The sequence below is a fragment of the Dama dama genome, chromosome 5 (assembly GCF_033118175.1).
Source record: "Dama dama isolate Ldn47 chromosome 5, ASM3311817v1, whole genome shotgun sequence".
NCBI classification, from domain to species: domain Eukaryota; kingdom Metazoa; phylum Chordata; class Mammalia; order Artiodactyla; family Cervidae; genus Dama; species Dama dama.
Window position 1 is genome coordinate 3,673,985 of NC_083685.1, and position 18,900 is coordinate 3,692,884.

At 42.4% G+C, this 18,900-nt stretch overlaps 1 protein-coding gene across 2 annotated transcripts in view; it reads right to left on the bottom strand.

The window, feature by feature from the left end:
- Window positions 1-9,475: 9,475 nt before the first annotated feature.
- The window catches only part of OSBP2 (oxysterol binding protein 2), a 119,449-nt gene continuing 110,024 nt past the window's right edge, over window positions 9,476-18,900 (bottom strand). The window contains exons 9-14 of one of the 2 annotated variants that reach the window (XM_061141537.1): window positions 18,391-18,511; window positions 18,048-18,151; window positions 17,879-17,974; window positions 17,614-17,798; window positions 11,156-11,382; window positions 9,476-10,970 (exon numbers count right to left, since the gene is read on the bottom strand). In XM_061141537.1, coding sequence (XP_060997520.1) covers window positions 10,828-10,970; window positions 11,156-11,382; window positions 17,614-17,798; window positions 17,879-17,974; window positions 18,048-18,151; window positions 18,391-18,511 — 876 coding nt within the window. In that variant the 3' untranslated portion in view covers window positions 9,476-10,827. Of the gene's footprint in view, window positions 10,974-11,155; window positions 11,383-17,613; window positions 17,799-17,878; window positions 17,975-18,047; window positions 18,152-18,390; window positions 18,512-18,900 lie in introns of both variants that reach the window. The other variant, XM_061141538.1, reaches the window with a different exon arrangement.

Here is an 18,900-nt window from a genome sequence, read left to right on the forward strand (position 1 = left end):
CACTTTCACAGCATCATCCTTTAGGATTTGAAATAGCTCCACTGGAATTACATCACCTTCACTAGCTTTGTTCATAGTGATGCTCCCTAAGGCCCACTTGATTTTGTATTCCAGGATGTCTGGCTCTAGGTGAGTGATCACACCATCATGGTTATCTGGGTCATGAAGATCTTTTTTATATAGTTTTTCTGTGTATTCTTGCCACCTCTTCTTAATATCTTCTGCTTCTGTTAGGTCCAAACCATTTCTGCCCTTTATTGTGCCCATCTTTGCATGAAATGTTCCTTTGGTATTATTGTGGAATCTGGAGTTGCAAAACACACCTCAAAGGACACTCAAAACAGTAGACTACAGTTTATTACGCCAGCGGGTCCAAGGGGTATCAGTTCCCAACAAGGACCCTGATGTTTTTGAGAGGTCCAGTTTTATACCCCCCCACTACATGATTGGTTACATGTTAATAATCTTTTTGTTGTTATGACTGAGTTTTACAACAAGTAGGTGCTAGGAGAACAAACAATTAAGTTTAAAGAGGGGGGGACAATGATTATACATCAAGGGGGGATGTTTCCATGGTTAATCTAACAGGGGCAGCCTGACCTCAACTACAGTCTCCATTTGCCAGCTGTAGGGAGGGAGGTCTCCAGGAGACCTGGTTTTCACTAGCAGCGGTTTCCTCACTCTTGGGCAGGGTTCAGGCCCAGTTCACATCCTGTCTTTAAGATGGATAAGAGGCTTCAGGATAGAGTATCGCCTGCTTTCCTCACACTGGCCCCAACAGTATCTCTGATTTTCTTGAAGAGAGCTCTAGTCTTTCCCATTCTGTTGTTTGCATTGATCTGTTTCTTTGCATTGATCACTGAGGAAGGCTTTCTTATCTCTCCTTGCTATTCTTTGGAACTCTGCATTCAAATAAATGGGTATGTCTTTCCTTTTCTCCTTTGCCTTTAGCTTCTTTTCTCTTCTCAGCTATTTGTAAGGGCTCTTTAGACAACCATTTTGCCTTTTTGCATTTCTTTTTCTTGGGATGGTCTTGATCACTGCCTCCTGTACAGTGTCACGAATCTCCATCCATAGTTCTTCAGGCACTCTGTCTCTTTTATACTTTAATAAACTTTATCACACAAAAGCTCTGAGCGATCAAGCCTTGTTAATGGCGCCCGATTGAATTCCGCTTCTCCGGAGGCCAAGAATCCCGGCATCTTTCACAGCTCAGCAACAACCTTTGGTAACCACAGTCCAAAAGTCTATGCTTTTCTTTGCTCTTTTTATACTTCCACCACATTGGTTTGTATTTCTAAATACTTGTTTTGTTTTGCCTGTTTTTGAACTTAAATGGATATAGTGTTCTATTTACTGTTCTGCAGTTTGCTTTCTTTTCAATACTATGTTCCAGAAATTCATCTATGTTGTTGAGTGTAGCTATAATTTATTAATCTTCACTACTATGTAGTAGTGCTGAACATAGCAATGAAAACAAATGACATCTCCCATGAAACATGAAAGTGCTAGTTGCTCAGTTGTGTCCGACCCTTTGCCACCCTCTGGACTGTAGTGCACCAGGCTCCTCTGTCCGGGAAATTGTCCAAGCAAGAATACTGGAGTGGATAGTCATTCCCTTCTCCAGGGGCTCTTCCCGACCCAGGGATGGAACCTGAGTATCCTGCATTGCAGGCGTACCACAGTTTTAAAAATCCATGTCTCTATGATTGACATTTGGGTTGTTTCTAGCTTTTTGCTATTACAGTACATTTGTGGACATTCGTGTTTATGTCTCCTGTTGCATGGATAATCCTTGGAGTACACTTGCTCCATCATGGGCCATGCCCAGATCAAATTTACTAGGTAATGCTGATTTTTTTCAAGAAGCGATTGTATCAATTTACATGCCCATTGGCACCAAGTGCTTCATTCCTGTACTTCCTCACCTACCGTTGATATTGCTTCACCTACCCTTGATATTGCTAAACTTGACTTGTTTTTTTGCAGTTTGATGGGTGTGTAGTGTTATCTCATTATGGCTTAACTTGCATTTACCTGATTTCTAATGTGGTTAAGCATCTTTTCGTGTCTGTTGACCATTTGGATTTCTTCTTTGGTAAACTGCTTAAGACTTTTGCTTATTTTTCTATTCTTTTGTCTTTTTATTGATTTATATTTTTGCATATTTTACATACAGGTTATTTATGTTATATGTGTTGCAGAAATCTTCCATTACTTAGCATACTTTTTTTCCTTTTTATAGTCTTTTGATGAAAACTCTTAAATTTAACATAGACTAATTTATCCATCTTTTCTCTTTTATTGTTTGCATTTCTCGTAACTTGTTTAAGAAATCCTTTTCTATCCTGAGGTCATGAAGATATTGTTTTGTATTGTCTTCTACAATGTTTATAATTTTGTCTTTCACATGTTTAATTCATCTGAAATTGACTTTTGTATATGGTGTAAGGTAGAGCTCCAGTTCTTTCCTTCTTCCTGATTGTCCTTACACTCCTTATTGAAAAGTCTTAGCTTTCTCTGTTAATTGACAGCACAGTCTCTCTTGTATATCAGATGTTCATGTATGAGTCTGTTTCTGGGTTTTTATTCACTTACATTTGTTTTATCTCTAGGCCAGTACCTCTTTGCCAGTATCTCCAGGCCAGTGACTTTATCATTATAGTAATAAGTTTTGATATCTAGTAGAGCTAGTTGTGCCGCTTTTTCTGCTTCAAGAGTGTCTTGACTCTTCTTAGTCTTTTATAGTTCTATATAAGTTTTAGAATCATTTTATCAAGGTTCATGAAAAAAGCTTATGGGGGTTTCATTGGAATTGATTGTATGTCATCAGTTTGAGAAAATTGATATCTTTGTAACTCTTTCAAACCAAGAAGATGGTATAACTCTCCATTAATTTAGATCTTTCTTTAGTGTCTTTCAAGAAAGTTTTGTAATTTTCCCTTTAAAAGTCTTATGTGTCTTTTGTTATTGTGTATGTACCTGTGTATCCTAGGCATCTGATGATTTTTGATGCTATTGTAAATACTTTAAAAACTTCATTTCCTGGTAGTTTGTTGCTAGTGAATAAAAATGTAATTGATATTTATATATTGATTATTCTAATTTATCTTTAGATTCTTGTGGGTTTTCTATGATACATTATTTGGGAGCAATGATAATTTTGCCAGTTCTCCTATGTTTTTATTTTTCTTGTCTTACTGTATTGACTAGGACTCCCAATACAGTGTTGAATGTAAAGGATAAAAATGGCTATCTTTTGTTTCCTGTCTCACAAAGAAAGCCTCTTCTCTTTTGGTAGTTTTGTCATTAATCAGATTAAGGAAGTTTCTTTTTATAACTATTTTTAAGTGTTTTTTTCCCCTTTTAAGGATCATGGATGCATGTTGAATTTTATCTCAAGTGTTCTCTGCATCTGTGGAGATGACCATTCAGTGTTCTTTAATTTGTTACTGTGGTTAATTTTTCACAGGTTAAACTAACTTTGCACTTCTGGAGTGATTGTAGGTTTTTTATATTGCTCAGTTCATTCAGTCACTCGGTCATGTACAACTCTTTGTAACCCCATGCTAGATTTGTTAATATGTTGCTTTGAATTGTACCAGCCTGTGAATGACACTAGTTTGTAATTTTCCTTTCCTAGTTGGGCTTTGGTGACCAGATTTTACTAGTCTCAAGAAATGAGTTGGGGAACATCTGTGTGGGGATAGTTTCTGTAAGGTTGGTTATTCCTTGGTCAGCTGTGTCTGGAGTTTTGTGTGTTTAATGTGTAAGGCAGTTTTTTTTAACAGATTGAATTTTTTTTTAATGGTTATACTACTATTCAGGTTTTTCTAATTTTTGAGTCAGTTTTTATTTTTCTAGAATTTTATCTCAATTTTCAAAGATACTGTTACAGAATTGTTCATAACACCCTTAAAATATCTGTAGCATCTCTCTGTCTTCTTTTCACTCCAAATGTTCTTTTTTGGGTTCATCCGTTACTGTCCTTGTCAGTAAACTTTGTCAGTTTTAGTTTTTCTAGGAATCAACTTCAACTTTCTTGGTCCTTTCTATTATGTTTCTTTTCTCTTTCATTAAGTTCTGATCTTTATTTCCTAACTTGCCCTTTGGATTTATCCGAATGTTCATTTTCCTACTCAAATTGGATGTTTAGTTCATTATATTTTAGCCTTTGTTCTTTTATAACCTGAGCTCTTAGGCTACAAATTTCCCTCTAAATACAGCTTTATCTGTGTCCTTTAAGTTTAGATATATAATATTTTATAATTTCTAATTGTATTTTCTGATTTTTGTTTTCTTCTTTGACCCATGAGTTATTTAAAAGTATATTACTTAATGTTCAAACATGGTTCTTTTTTCAAATTATCTTTTTGTTATTTATTTGAACTGTTTTCATTGTGATCTGAGAATGTGGTCTGTGTACCAGTCCTTTGAAACTTGCTGAGGCTTTACAACTGGTCCACGTGTGTGGCTAGTATTCATAAATGTTCTGTGTGCATTTCAGAAATAAGTATTTTACATTTATGTGTGATTCCCTGTATGTGCCCATTATACCAAGCTGTTAATTGTGTGTTTTGAACCAGTGCTGACATCTTTGTCTGAGACCTCATTACTGGGTGAGATGTGTTGAAGTCTTTGTGATTTGTCTAGTTCTCCTTTTTGATTGTGTCCATTTTACTTTATTTTGAGATAATTAGATGCCTATGAATTTTAGAACTTTGAATTTTACTTTTTATTATTATAAAGTGGGCATTTTGTTTTCTAAAAGTTTACATCTATTAATATTTTTTGCCTTAAGGTCTACCTTGTCATTATATTTTAGGTGTTTACTTGTAAATAGCATACAACTGAATTTTGTTTTTATTTTGATATTTTTTGTTCTTACCAGAGCACTTAAGTTACTTACATTTTGTGTAATTATTATGCATTTGTTATTCACTTATTTCCATCTTCTTATTTGTAATTATTTTTAAAATTTATTTTAATTGGAGGATAATTACAATATTGTGATGGTTTTTGCCATACATCAACATGAATCAGCCACAGGTATACATGTTTCCCCCCATACTGAATCCCCCCCACCAGCTTCCTCCCCACCCTATCCCCCCCAGACCGACCCAGAGCACTGGCTTTGGGTGCACTGCCTCATGCATCCAACTTGTATTGGTCATCTGTTTTACATATGGTAGTATAAATGTTTCAGTGCTATTCTCTCAAATTATCCCACCCTCACCTTCTCCCACTGTGTCCAAAAGTCTGTTCTTTATATCTGCGTCTCCTTTGCTGCCATGCATGTAGGATCATTGTTAGTCTTTCTAAAAATTCCATATATATGTGTTAATATACAGTGTTTGTCTTTCTCTTTCTGACTTACTTCACTCTGTATAATAGGCTCCAGTTTTATCCACCTCATTAGGACTGACTCAAGTGCATTCCTTTTTATAGCTGAGTAATATTCCGTTGTGTATATGTACCACAACTTCATTATCCATTCATCTTCTGACAGACATGTAGGTTGCTTCCACGTCCTAGGGCTGCAGTGAACATTGTAAATAGTGCTGCAGTGAACATTGAGGTACATGTGTATCTTTCATTTCTGGTTTCCTCGGGTAGGAAATACAGTGGGTTGTATGGCAGTTCTATTTCCAGGTTTTTAGGAATCTCCACACTGTTCTCCGTAATGGCCGTGCCAGTTTGCATGCCCACCAGTAGTGTAAGAGAGTTCCCTTTTCTCCACCCCCTCTCCAGCATTTATTGTTGGTAGACTTTTTGATGATGGGCATTCTAACCAGCATAAGATGGTATCTCATTGTGGTTTTGATTTGCATTTCTGTAATAATGAGTGATGTTGAGCATCTTTCCATGTGTTTATTAGCCATCTGAATGTCTTCTTTAGAGAAATGTCTGTCCACTTTTTGGTTGGGTTGTTTGTTTTTCTGGTATTGAGCTGCTTGTATATTTTGGAGATATTATTTTCTCCCATCCTGAAGGCTGTCTTTTTTTACCTTATAGTTTCCTTCATTGTACAAAAGCTTTTAAGTTTAATTAGGTCTCATTTGTTTATTTTTGTTTTTATTTCCACTACTTTGAGAAGTGGGTCATAGATGCTCTTGCTATGATTTATGTCGGAGAGTGTTCTATGTTTTCCTTTAAGAGCTTTATAGTTTCTGGGGTCTTGTATTTAGGTCTTTAATCCATTTTGAGTTTATTTTTGTGTATGGTGTTAAAAAGTATTCTAATTTCATTCTTTTGAGTGTAGTTGACCAGTTTTTCCAGCACCACTTGTTGAGGAGACTGTTTTCGCCATTGTATATTTTTGCCTCCTTTGTCAAAGATAAGGTGTCCATAGATGCATGGATTTATCTCTAGACGTTCTATTTTGTTCCATTGATCTATATTTCTGTCTTTATGCCAGTACCATACTGTCCTGGTGACTGTAGCTTTGTAGTATAGTCTGAAGTCAGGAAGGTTGATTCCTCCAGTTCCATTCTTCAAGATTACTTTGGCTATTTGAGATCTTTTGTGTTTCCATACAAATTGTGAAATTATTTCTTCTAGTTCTGTGAAAAATGCCATTGGTAGTTAGATAGGGATGCATTGAATGTATAGATTGCTTTAGCTAGTATACTCATTTTCACTATATTGATTCTTCCAATCCACAAACATGGTATATTTCTCCATATATTTGTGTCATCTTTGATTTCTTCCATCAGTGTTTTATAGTTTTCTACATACAGGTCTTTTGTTTCTTTAGGTAAATTTATCCCTGAGTATTTTTTTCTTTCCATTGCAATGGTGAATTGGATTGTTTCCTTAATTTCTCTTTCTTATTTTTCATTGTTCATGTATAGGAATGCAAGGAATTTCTGTGTATTAATTTTATATCCTGCAACTTTACCATATTCATGGTTTTTCCACCTTATCTACATTTCTTTTTCCTCTTCTTTCCTTTCGATTAACTGAAAATTTCTTCCCCACATACAGTGTTCTTCCTGTATTTTAGAAATGTAATATTCCTATTTTTCTATATGTTTTACATAGTACTTAACTCATCAAAGTCTAACTCTATAAGCCATTTTATATTGCTTTAATAAGACATTTTGTTAATGTCTTTATTTTGCTTTGGTTCCTGAAATATATTTTCACTGGGAATACTAACATTTTCTCCTCTACTTTGGAGCAGTCACTTCACTGTTTTCTGGCTTTCTTTGGTGGTCAGAAGAAGTAAACTCTCTGATCAGTGCTCGTTGAGAGTATCCCCCACCCAGATTTGGGTCCTTTTAAAATCTTGTTTTAAACATCTTGCAATTTCACTATATTTTATTTAGCTGTGGATGTCTTTTTATTTATTCTGACTGGGATTTGCTGGAATTGACTCTCTGTATTGTATATTGGTGTTTCTTGTTAAAAAGTTGATCTTTTTAGTCGTTAACAGAGTGCTTCTGTTCCATTTTGATTAGACATACATGGGACGTTTTCTCTTTATCCTCCATGTCTCATGTTTTTCACCTCTTTGTGCATCTGTGCTGTTTTCTGGATAGTTTCCACAGATTGCACTTCCATGTCATTAATATTCTCTTTGTGTGTAGTCTCCTATAAATTTATTTTCTTTAGTAATTTTAAAAAATTTTTGTAAGTTCTCTGTAAGTATTTTTGAATGCTTTTAACTTCATTTTCAAGCCACCTGTTACTAGAAATACATTAAACATGTTTATTTTATATTGTGTCTTGTTAATTTCACTATACTGAGGAGTTTTGTTATGTCTGATTCTGCTGTTATTTTTGTAGGCCACTGCTTATGCCTATTTGTGGTTGTATTTCCCTGTGTGTTTGGAGATGTTAATACTGTGAGCTGCTCATTTTCCTTGCAGTTTTACGTCTGGGGTTCCATAAGGCCTGTAATGAAGGAGAGAGCCTCTAGAGAGGATTTGCTTCTCTTGTGTGACTGAGGACATTGCCAGTTTGGGACCATGCTGTATTCTCTACTAGAAGTCTTCTTGGACCATCCTGATAACATTTGGGCTGTGAAGCCAAGTGAGAGTCTACTCCTGATTATACATCCTTAGATTCTTTTTCCTGCTTTGCTTATGACTGACCTTTAAGACAAGCAATTTTCCTTGCTTTCGTTGATCAGAAATTATTGATTCCCCATCATATTGAAAGTGTAGCCCTGTGGGGGCCCAGCTTGAGGAAGAGTATTCCCTACTGGATGCTCTATATCAGGCAGGTCCTTTGAGGCAGTGAAAACAGGCTCAGTGGCATCAGTAGCTGGCTGAGAAGCAGGCTTCAGAGCTCTGATCTCCCGATTTCCACACCCGCTTAATTCTTGGCCGGAGGATTCCTTATACTTCTTCCAGCTCATGGATGCATTTAAGATGTTTTAAAGTTTTACCTAGCATGTCTAGTTTTCCACAAAGGATTATCCAGGCACCTAGTCTACCATCCAGAAGGAGAAGTCCTTCTTGAACTGGTTGGTATAATGAATGACTTACAACTAAAAACTTTAACGATTTTGCCCCATTCCTGCCTTTCTGTGTAAAACCAGCTTGGGCATGTGCTTACGAATTTGGAGTATCAGTTTTTTGTATGTAGCTAGCTTTTACGTATGTTGGAGAAGGAGATGGCAGCCCATCCAGTATTCTTGCCTGGAGAATCCCGTGGACAGAGGAGCCTGGTGGGCTCCAGTCCATGGGGTCTCAAGAATCAGACACGACTGAGTGACTAAACCACCACCACCAGCTTTTATGTGCTGTTGACATTTGGACACATGAAGACCCTGTTCTTAAAGTCCATTCCCTCCCCTAGCAGATCCTCCTCCCCTGCCTCCTGGTCAGGCTATCCTGGGGTTGCCTCATCCCTGCCCTTCTCTCCAGTGAGAGCTGCCCCTCCAGCAGCTTGGCCAGGACTCACTGGTGCCTGCCTCCCCACAGATGGAAAGGAAGGTGCTGTGTGTGGTTGCCAGTCTTGGATCCCACAGCACTGGGGTGTTGTGACAGATGACTGGCACCTGGTTCTACCCTCGTGGCGCCCTGCCTGACTCCCTCCTCTCACCTGGAAATGCCAGCAGTGGGAGCACCACCCACTGGGCCAGACCAGCCACTCTTTGTTGGGTCCCAAGAGCTAGTGATCCAAGTTGCTTGGCAACCTGGGGCAACAAAGTGTCCCAGGTAATGGTTGTTGAGCAGCCCTAGAACTCACCAGGGCCAGCGTTCCTGTGGAGAGTGGTGAGGGCCTTGCCTTGGCCCTAGGCCAAACAGCGACTGTCTGCTGGGTGCCGCGTCAGTCCTCTGCAGCCTTCCTCCCCAGACCTTGTCCCACCAGGGCTTCTGCCCCCTTGCCCCGTCCAGGCCAACGCTCCTCCCCTGGGCCACCTGTGGGCTGTCCCCTGCTCTCCTGTGTCGGCCTTGTTTCACCCAGTCGTGGACAGATGCAGGGACAGGGCCATGGAAAACTCCAAATCCAAGGTTATTTTTATTACTGGTCAGAAGGTGCTCACTCACAAACAGTTCTGCAAAGAGGAACATTGAACAACTCTGCCACAGTCTGTGTGGGGCCACCTGCCCACCCTCCAGTGGGCACCCTAAGGCATTTCATATGTTGGTGTTCTCACTTTTGTATTTTTATAAAAACAGAACCAGTGCTGGAGTAGAAAGTAAAACCCTGTGATGAATTTTCAGGATCAAACCAAAGTGTGAAAGGTTGGAATAGGAGTTCTGAGGGGCTGGGACAGTGGCCACAGGGGTCCAGTCCCATCACCCCCCCTCGGTTGGCAGAAGCCACTTGGAGGGGGTTTGAGGAGAGGGTGGGGCATCGCTGAGAGGAAGGCCAAACTCAGACAGGAGCAGCCTGTCTTCATCATTTTTTCACTTCTATATACCATAGAAATTTAAGCAAAATAGCTATTTTATATATATTTATATCTCATATATATAAACCAGGCAAATAAAGAGTTCAGGGGTGCTGACATGGGGTACCCCAGAGGCGGGACGCTGGGTTCTCGGGTGCCCAGGCCACCAGCCCAGGCTGGGCCGAGGCTTGGTTCTTATTGCTGACTTGGGCGTGGTTCTGTGGCGGGAGCACCTGCAGGTCCGCCAGGCCCCTCGGGGCTGGGGAGCAGCCCAGGTGGCCGGGGTCCACAGGGGCGGTTGTCCTCAGACCCACATGGCGGCCCCTCAGGGCCCCTTCCCAACCGTGGGTGGGGCTGCAGCTCCAGAGACTTGTGCTCTCCTGGTTCCCTTCTCTGGGGGTCCTGGGCTTCTGGGGGGCCGGCAGCTCGGAGACAAAGGGCCTTGCTGTTTGAGCTGCACGGTGCTCCTGACTCTAAAGGGTCTGGCTTCCTGATGTCTTAGAGAGAAGGGGCTCTTGCCAGGACACTCGTGTGGCAAGAAAGCACACTTAACAAGTTGCCCACCAAGTGCTGTACTGAAAGTGTTCACTAAACATCTCGGCTGAAAAGAAATGGGAGGGAACTTTTTCTAAAAAACTCGGAAGTGGCTCCCTGGGAGGGGCCGGTTCCTCCCTGGGGGGCTGGTGACTGAGGCAGCCCAGGGCCTGGACCAGCCTGCCTGAGTTGTGGAAACGAGCTGGGGGCCCCAGGGGGGCCCCAGTCAGTGATGAAGGGGGGTGGGCGACCCGGGGCACCTGGGGGCTTGAGAGAACCCGGGTCAGCACTTCCTCCTTCCAAGGTGAGAGCCCCAAAAAAGTGTTATTAAAAAACAGAAGGGAAAGGTGGGGTGGGCGGGCCACTGAGTGCTGAATTGAGTGCATTAGACGGGAGGTGGAGCAGGCTCTGCAGGCGCCTGTATTTGCAGGAGGGCGTGGTGCTCAGAAGATGTTGGGGCACATGTGCCAGTCCTGCTTTTCCTTGGCCTCCCAGTAGCCTCCCTTGTACACGCAGGCCATCTCCCCGGTCAGCGGGTCCAGCTTCTTCTCGAACCACAGTGGCACATACACTTCGGCCTCCTTCTCTGCTGGGCGGCACGGCGGGGGGAGCGGGGGTGGGCGACGCGTGCACCCGGGAAAGCCACTCCCTGTCCCCCTCCCCGCTGCTGGGATGCCCCCGCCTCTCCCACACCCCTTCCTGCCCCCAGCTCCTCCCAGCCCCTGGGAGACCCCGTGGCCTCTCCCGCCGGCCGCTCTCCCCGCGGCTCACCTTCGTCCACCCCGCAGCCGCGGGAGCAGGCCTCCAGCCGCCGGCGCCGGTTGACGCGCTGCTTCTCCTCCAGCCGCTGCTTCTCCGTGTTGGCCTCGTCCCAGTGGCCCTTCTCCATGAGCCGCTGGTCCGGCCGCAGGCGGCTGTCTGTGGGCGCCACCCCCTCTTCGTGCTCGTTGAGAGTCAGGGCCAGTTCGGAGAAGTAGTACATGTTCTCCGCGTTGTCCCTGCGGGGTCCCGTGGGAGGAGCAGTCAGGACATACTCGGTCACCTCTGCTTCCCCTCCTGTGTGTCCACCCGCTGAACCCCCAGACGCAGCCTGGCGGCCACCTCACCCCTTCCTTCCTGCATCTTGCAGGCTCCACCGACCTGCATCTGTTCTGCTACCGTACACTTCTCTGGGAACTTGCCCCTTTCATCTAATTTTTCATGTTATCTGCCTGAAGTGTTTTATAATGTCACACCTCCTTTAATGTGTGTGTGAAAGCATGTCCTGTGCTGCTTTTTTGAAGCCTTAAAAGAAGCAGCACGTACTGCTGCGTTTTTGGACCTCAGGCGTTTTGGATTAGTCCTGATACTTGGCACATTGGTCCTTACATGGCCTGCTTGTATTAATGCAACCTTCCCACCTAACCAAAAAGTAGGATCCTACAAGATCTACATGTATCCGTAGGGAAGACTCACCAGTCCACTCCCTTCTCTGGTAGCCAGTGGCAGGTCTCCTGGGTTTATCAGTCCTTTGCTTTCCTTTTAGTACAATTTTATTGCATCTTTGTGTAGCCTTAAGTGTGTATGTATGTCTCTGTATGTATTTTAGTTACTTGTTTTTAAGTATAAAAAGAATGTCATGATATATATAACCTTCTGGGACTTGCTTTTTTAGACTTAATATTACTAAGATTTAACTATATCGTATGTTGCTGTTCATTTGTTTCATCTACTGTAAATACTGCACTATGTGAATATACTGGTTACTCATCCTGTAAATTTGGGTTGTTTCCAAGTTTTTGCTTTGGAGTAATCTTACGCATGTTTCTTGTTATACACTTACAGGAATTCTCTTGAGTACCTAAAAGTGGGATTTCTGGGCTGCAGAGTTTGTGATGTCCTTCTTTAGGAGGTAAGGTCACACTGCTTTCCATCATGGTCCTACCAGCTCACACTCCCACCAGTGATGTATAAGAGATACTGTGGATCCACATCTTCAACACTTGATATCACCAGACTTTTCATTTTTTTCAAATCAAACGATGGTAAAACTGCATATCTCATATGGTTTTGATTTGCATTTCCCTGATTACTAATGATGTTGCTAATATTCATATGATGACTGGCCATGTTTCTTTTTCTGCGAAATTCTTGTTAATGACCCTTGCACTTGCCTTGCACATTTTTTTGCTTTATTAGTTAGAAGTTTTTAAGCTTTTTATTATTTATTTTTGGCTGTGCTGGGTCTTGGTCGCTCTAGGTGCGGTAAGCAGGGGCCGCTCTCCAGGTGCGGGGCTTCTCACTGCCTTGGTTTCTCTGGCTGTGGAGCACAGCTGCTGGGCGCCGGAGCACAGGCTCAGGAGCTGTTGTGCACGGGCTTAGCTGCATGTCCGGCATCTTCCCAGACCAGGGATTGAACCCATGTCTCCTGCATTGGTGGGAGGATTCTTTACCACTGACTCACCAGGGAAGCCCTAGGTAGATCATCTTTATGTATTCTTTTTTAAATTATTAATTGGAGTAGAATACGTACATATTCTTAATACTAATTGTCAGGTGTATATACTGTGATTACTTTCTCCAAGTTTATTGTCTTTTCACTTTCTTTAAATCGTCTTTTAATGAGCAAATTTCTTTTAATGAACAAAAGTTTAATTGAATACATCAGTGTTATTGTCTTACTTAATATGTAGTTCCTTAAGTTTTAGAAGATATTCATCTATATTTTCTGAGAGTTTAACTGACTGTTAACAGTTAAATCAGACTTAATACTTATTCTAAGTCCTTTATTTGGAGCTGACTTTTGTTACAATGTGAGGGAGAGAGTCACTTAATCTTTTTCTGTACGGATAACCATTTTCTGTAGATCCTTTTAGTGGATGGTGCCATCTTCCCACGGACAGGATAATGCCACCTTTGTTATGGAGCCAAGATATATACATATCCAGGGTGCTGTTTCCAGGCTCACTATTCTGTTAAACTACAGCTTCAAAATAAGTCCTGGGGTCTAGTAGGGCAAGTCCTCTTTTTTCTGTTCTTCTTTAGAAATATCCTGGCCCTTTATTCTTTAATATAAATTTGAAAATCATAATATCAAGTTCCGTGAATAGTTCAGTATTGGGATTTCGCTTATTTGCTGACTCTGTGTGTGCTAAGTCACTTAAGTTGTATCCGACTCTGTGCTGGCGTGGACTGTAGCCCGCTAGGCCTCTCTGTCCGTGGGATTCTCCAGGCAAGGGTAGTGAGGTTGCCATGCCCTCCTCCAGGGTATCTTCCCAAGTCAGGGATTGAACCCATGTCTCTCATGTCTCCTGCATTGGCATGTGGGTTCTTTAGCGCTGAGCCACCGGGAAAATCACTATTGGGATTTTGTTTGATTTACTGACTCTTTAGATCATGATATTTTTATAAATATTAAGTCTTTCTACCCGTGAACATGGTATCTTTCTCCATTCATTAAACTCTTTCTTGATATCTCAGCAGAGTTTTATGCTTTTCTCTATAGAGGTCTTACAAATATTGTAAAATTTACCACAAGGTCCTTGATATTCTCTGATATGATAATTGGTGTCTTCTCTTAAATCATACTTCCAGGTTGTTTTCTTTTTAGTGTGTAGAAATGCAACTGACTTTTGCATGTTAATCTTATGTTGAGGCACAAAAGATGCTTTTTCTGTATCTGTTTAGATCAGTTAATGTAACAAATTTATTTATGGGTTTTCTAGTATAAAATCATCCTTGTGTACCCAGGATAAACTCAAAATATGATTGCAGAATGTTTTTGTTTTGTTTTTAATACTGTTGGATTTTCTGATGTGTCATTTTGGGATTATGCTTATCCACGAGTGAAAAAGGGTTTATTATTGTGTTCCTACTGCTCTTTTATCCTAATTTGGTACTTGCTATCTTATATTTGCCTCACAGTATAATAAAATATTTCTTCTTTTTTCTATGGTCTGGAAGATTTTGTGTAAAATTGGGATATTTATTTATTTCTTGAAAACTTGTGGTAGAATTCCCCAAGTGACTCGGGCTTTGTGTTTGTCCTGTAGGAATTTTTTAACCACAGCTTCAGTATCTTTAATTGTAGGACTGTTCATGCTTTTTTATTTCTAGACTCAGTTCTACAAGAAAAATTGTATTTAGAAAAAATATTTTCTAAAAATTTGTCTTTCCAGTCTGAATTTTAATGATCTCTCTATACTTTAAATATAATAAACATAATGAAACATTAATAATACATATTTCTATATTCTCTTGATCAGTCTTGCCAGTAGTTTTCTGTTTATTTTTTCCCTCAAAGATCTACTTTTTAAACTTTATTTTACTTCTACGATATTTTCTTTTTTCTTCCAGTGTGTATGTTGAACTTTCCCTAATTTCTTAGAATGAGAGAGACTTTATAAGCTTATATACCTATTTAAGGCAAAAATTTCCTTTGAAGCACTGCCTTTGGTACATCCAGCCAGTTTTGTTTTTTTTCTCAGACGCATTTAAAACTTCCCATTCTAATTTATTATTTTCCCCATGAGTTACTTAGCAACTTAAATTTTTTTCCCAAATATGTGGGGACTTTTTGACGTATTGTGTGTAGCTTTTTATTTGTCTTACCATAGACTGTGGTCTGTGTGCCACCCTCTGTACATTTGTTGAGGCTTTCTTTTTAGTGCACAATTGATTTTTGTGTAAATTCTGTGTATGTTTGAGAAAAAGCATGTTGTCTCTTGTAGCCATAACTATATCCTGTGGCTTTTTGCTCTCCATTTTGCTGGGTTTTGTTTCCCCACTTAACTCTCAACAAGTGAGAGGAGTGTATTGAAATCTCTGTCTCCACTGTGGTTTGATCCAAATGGATTGATCCATTTCCCCCTTTCCTGTCAGTATGTACTTTGTGTATTTTTGAGGCCCTTTCACTACATGCATACTGTCTGTATCATGCATACTGTTTATATCTTCTCAAAGAACTCAATCTTTTATCATGTAGCGACTCTTCCATTCCTGATAATGCTCTTGCCTGTTCTTACCTGATAATAACACAGCTGTTATAGTTTTTTTGGTTAGTGTTTATCTTTTACTTTCAGTCTTTGCCCATCTTCATACTTTGGACCTTTCTTAGAAGGTGCACGCATCTGGATTTTTAAAAATTCAGCCAGTATTTTGCTTTGTAACTAGTATTTCATCTATATATTATGCTTTCTGTGTTAACTGTTTTTATTTGCCTTTCTTTTTAAAAAAATATTTTAAGTGATTTAAAAATCTTCTGTCGGTCTCTGCCTTCACATCCCTTGGTGTCCTTTGTCTCCCCAAAGCCCATCGTGTTAACATCATCTACACTCTTTAATTCTGGATTATTGTAGGAATACTTTCTCTTTTTTTCTTTGGTCTTAGTAATTACTTCCACACACACAATCTTTTATTTCATGTAATGTACTATAGCACCTTCTGGATTTTTCCCTCCCCCTTTTAAAGTTAATGTCCAATACGGTTTTCTTTGTGGGTTTTTGTGTGCCAGAACTTTTGGGGCTGTTCACCTGAGAATTTTTTTTTTTTAATCACAGCCTCATATTTGAATGATAGCTCGACTGGACAAAAACTTTTACCTTCTAATTTCATTCCCATCATTACTTTGAAAATATTACTCCAGCATTGGCTGTTAAAAAAATCTGATGTCAATTTGATTTTTCATTCTCTACTGAAATCTTCTCTATTGGGAAGCTATTGGAATTTTCTCCTTGGTATTCTTAGTTTTCAGTATAGTGTGATCTAGGCAGAAGTTTTTCTTTATTTTTTGTTTCTGGAATGCTAATGGGCCCTTTAAACCCAAGGTCTTTCATGTCTTCATTTTTATATGGGGAAATTTATCTCCATTATTTCTTTCAACTATTTCTCTGTCCTTTCTACTTTTCTTTTTCTTCCTTTCCTTCTGGGATTCCAAGTAAGTATTAATTTCGTGGTTAATCTAGTTGACATAGTCAGAAGTTAGTGTGCATCTTGAACCTCTTCTTGGGTAGCAGAAGGGCCTTTGAAAATTTTCCTTCCCGTTAATCCTTTCCTGGGCTTCCCCGGTGGCTCAGAGGGTAAAGAATTTGCCTGCAATGAGAAAGACCTGGGTTTGATCGCTGGGTTGGGAAGATTCCACTGCAGAAGGGAACAGCTACCCACTCCAGTATTCTGACCTGGAGAATTTCATGGACTGAGGAGTGCAGTTGTATTTAATGTTTAGATTTTGAATTTCATAAGAGGTTCTTATTTCTTCACTGTTCACGTAGGTTTTGTTCCTCATTTCACACATCTTGGTTTTTCCATCTGGGAGTTCTGTCCTTTAGTACAGGTCTGCTGGTGGCAAAAGGAGTTGTTTGAAAATGCCTGTTTTGACTTCAGTCTGTAAAGATATTCTTGCCATGTGTGCAACTAATTCTAATCTGGCAGTGAGTCTTTCTGCACATGGAAGATTTCATTTGACTTTTTTCAAGTTTCTGTGACATTGCCAATGAGGAGATGTCTGTCTGTCTACTGTTCCTTGGAAAGTAAAGTCTTTCAAAAATCCAGCTACTTAATATTTTCTCTGATCTGGTTTCAACATTTCATTGTATAGATTTAGATGTGGAAGATTCTCTGCTGCTTTCTCCTCTGCTGGTCTCTTTCTTCTGGACTCTGACCTGCCTGCTGGACCCTGCTCTCAAACTCGACGTGCACTGCAGACTCCAGGCCCCAGGGGTGTCCGTGGGGCTGCTCCCGGGACTCACTCTGGGTCCCCAGGTGGCCAGCCTTCTCACTCTAGCTTCTTGTCTTTTTCAGGGTTTCTCTCTTTATCTGAAGATTTTGATTATTTCTTCTGACCTGTAGCCAGTCAGTGGGTTCACTCTATTAAACCTTTCTGTGGAGTTCTCAATTTCAGTTACTTTAATTTTCTTTTGTAGAATTTGTTTGCTCCTCTTTGGAATCAGCTGTGCCAGTTTTTATAGTTTCCTGCACTTCCTTTCATGTTTGTGCTCGTGCCTTGGACTGTGGGGACCTGTTGGATCAGACTGTTCAGAGTCTCCGTGTAGGACCGGCTGCTGCCTGTCACAGACTGTGTCACGCCTGACTCCAGTGGGGTGTCTGCCCCTCACACGGGGACAGAGCCCTCCCCCACGCTGCTGCTTGCTTCCAGTCCGGCCGGGCGGGTCGCCCCCCCACTGTCCGCGGCCCGCTCACCTCCTCGTGCTCCCCCCTCTCCTGCCCACTCTTCGCCCCACAGCCCCACTCACGGCAGCGGGTACTTCTTCCACAGCAGCTTGGCCGGCAGCGTCTGGTACACGGTTTTCTGCTTCCCGTCTGAGCTGGGGCTGCTGGGGCTGCTCTGCACGATCTTAGCGCACTCCATCTGTTCGTCCCAGGAGCCTGACAGCACATAGTGGGCCTTGCCCTGGCTGTCACTCACCACTCCTGTCACCTGTGGGCATTGGCAGGGCTGGTGTGGGCACGTGCCCCGCTCTGGGGTCCCCCCAGACTCGGAGAGGTGGCCGTGCTTACCTTCCGGGCCACCTCTTTGGAGAAATAGCTGTAGGGCAGAAACTTCAGCTGACACCGGTCTTTTGTCTTGTGGTTCACAATCTCAATGTCCCCTGTCTGGAGACGGAGGGCGTGGTCAGTGGCTGATACCTGCCTGGGCCAATGGTCCTCCCCTGGGGCACCCCCTGACCTGGTCAATCCAGAGCTTGCCCACGATGATGTTATGCACAGTCGAGGTGCTTTTCCTCCACACGTAGTGATTCCCACTGGCCTGAAATTCTAAGTGGATAGCACCTGGAACCCAGACACAGGGTCAGAGGTCATAGCCTGCCATGCTGGGTCCCAGCCAACCTGCCCCACCCACCCATGATCCTGGGGTCCTGAGGACCAGAAGCAGTATTTGTACAGGCTGGGGACAGGGCGCAGGCCAGGGGGGGATCCAGGAGGCCTGTGGGGGGGCTCGCGTTACCCTCAGAGGCCCCAGGCTCTGCCCACCCTCCCCCTCCCCCAGCACGTCTTCTGCCCCTGCTCACCTAGCGGCATGATGGAGAGGTATTTCCCCCGGAACTTGCTGGCGATGGTGATCTCCTGCCAGAGGCTCCAGCCGTGCCTGGAGAAGACGTAGTGCGCGGCGGACGGCGGGTGGTGGCTCACCTGAGACCAGGCCCACGGGTCGTGAGCGTCTGTGGACCCGGCCCAGGCCTCCCCAGCCAGCTGGGGGCAGTGCCCTGTGCCCAGTGTGAAGGGCCGTGTGGCCGTGGGAGTCACAGATGCACGGGGGGCCCTGGACCCCCAGAAAGGAGAGCCGCACAGCAAGAGTGGGGCAGCCTGGGTGGGTGGAGGCAGGGCGGGCGCCCCACCCCCATGGGCCTGAGCCAGGGGCCTGGGGGTCTCCACACCTTAACCTGACTTGGGCTGTGGGGCGGGGTGGCAACGGGGTGAATAAAGTGAGCGTGACGGGCTCTAGGGGGCCTGCGGGCCACTCTCTAGTCACGCTGCACCTTGCCTGCAGAGGCCTCGTCTGCTGCACCGCGCCGAGGCCG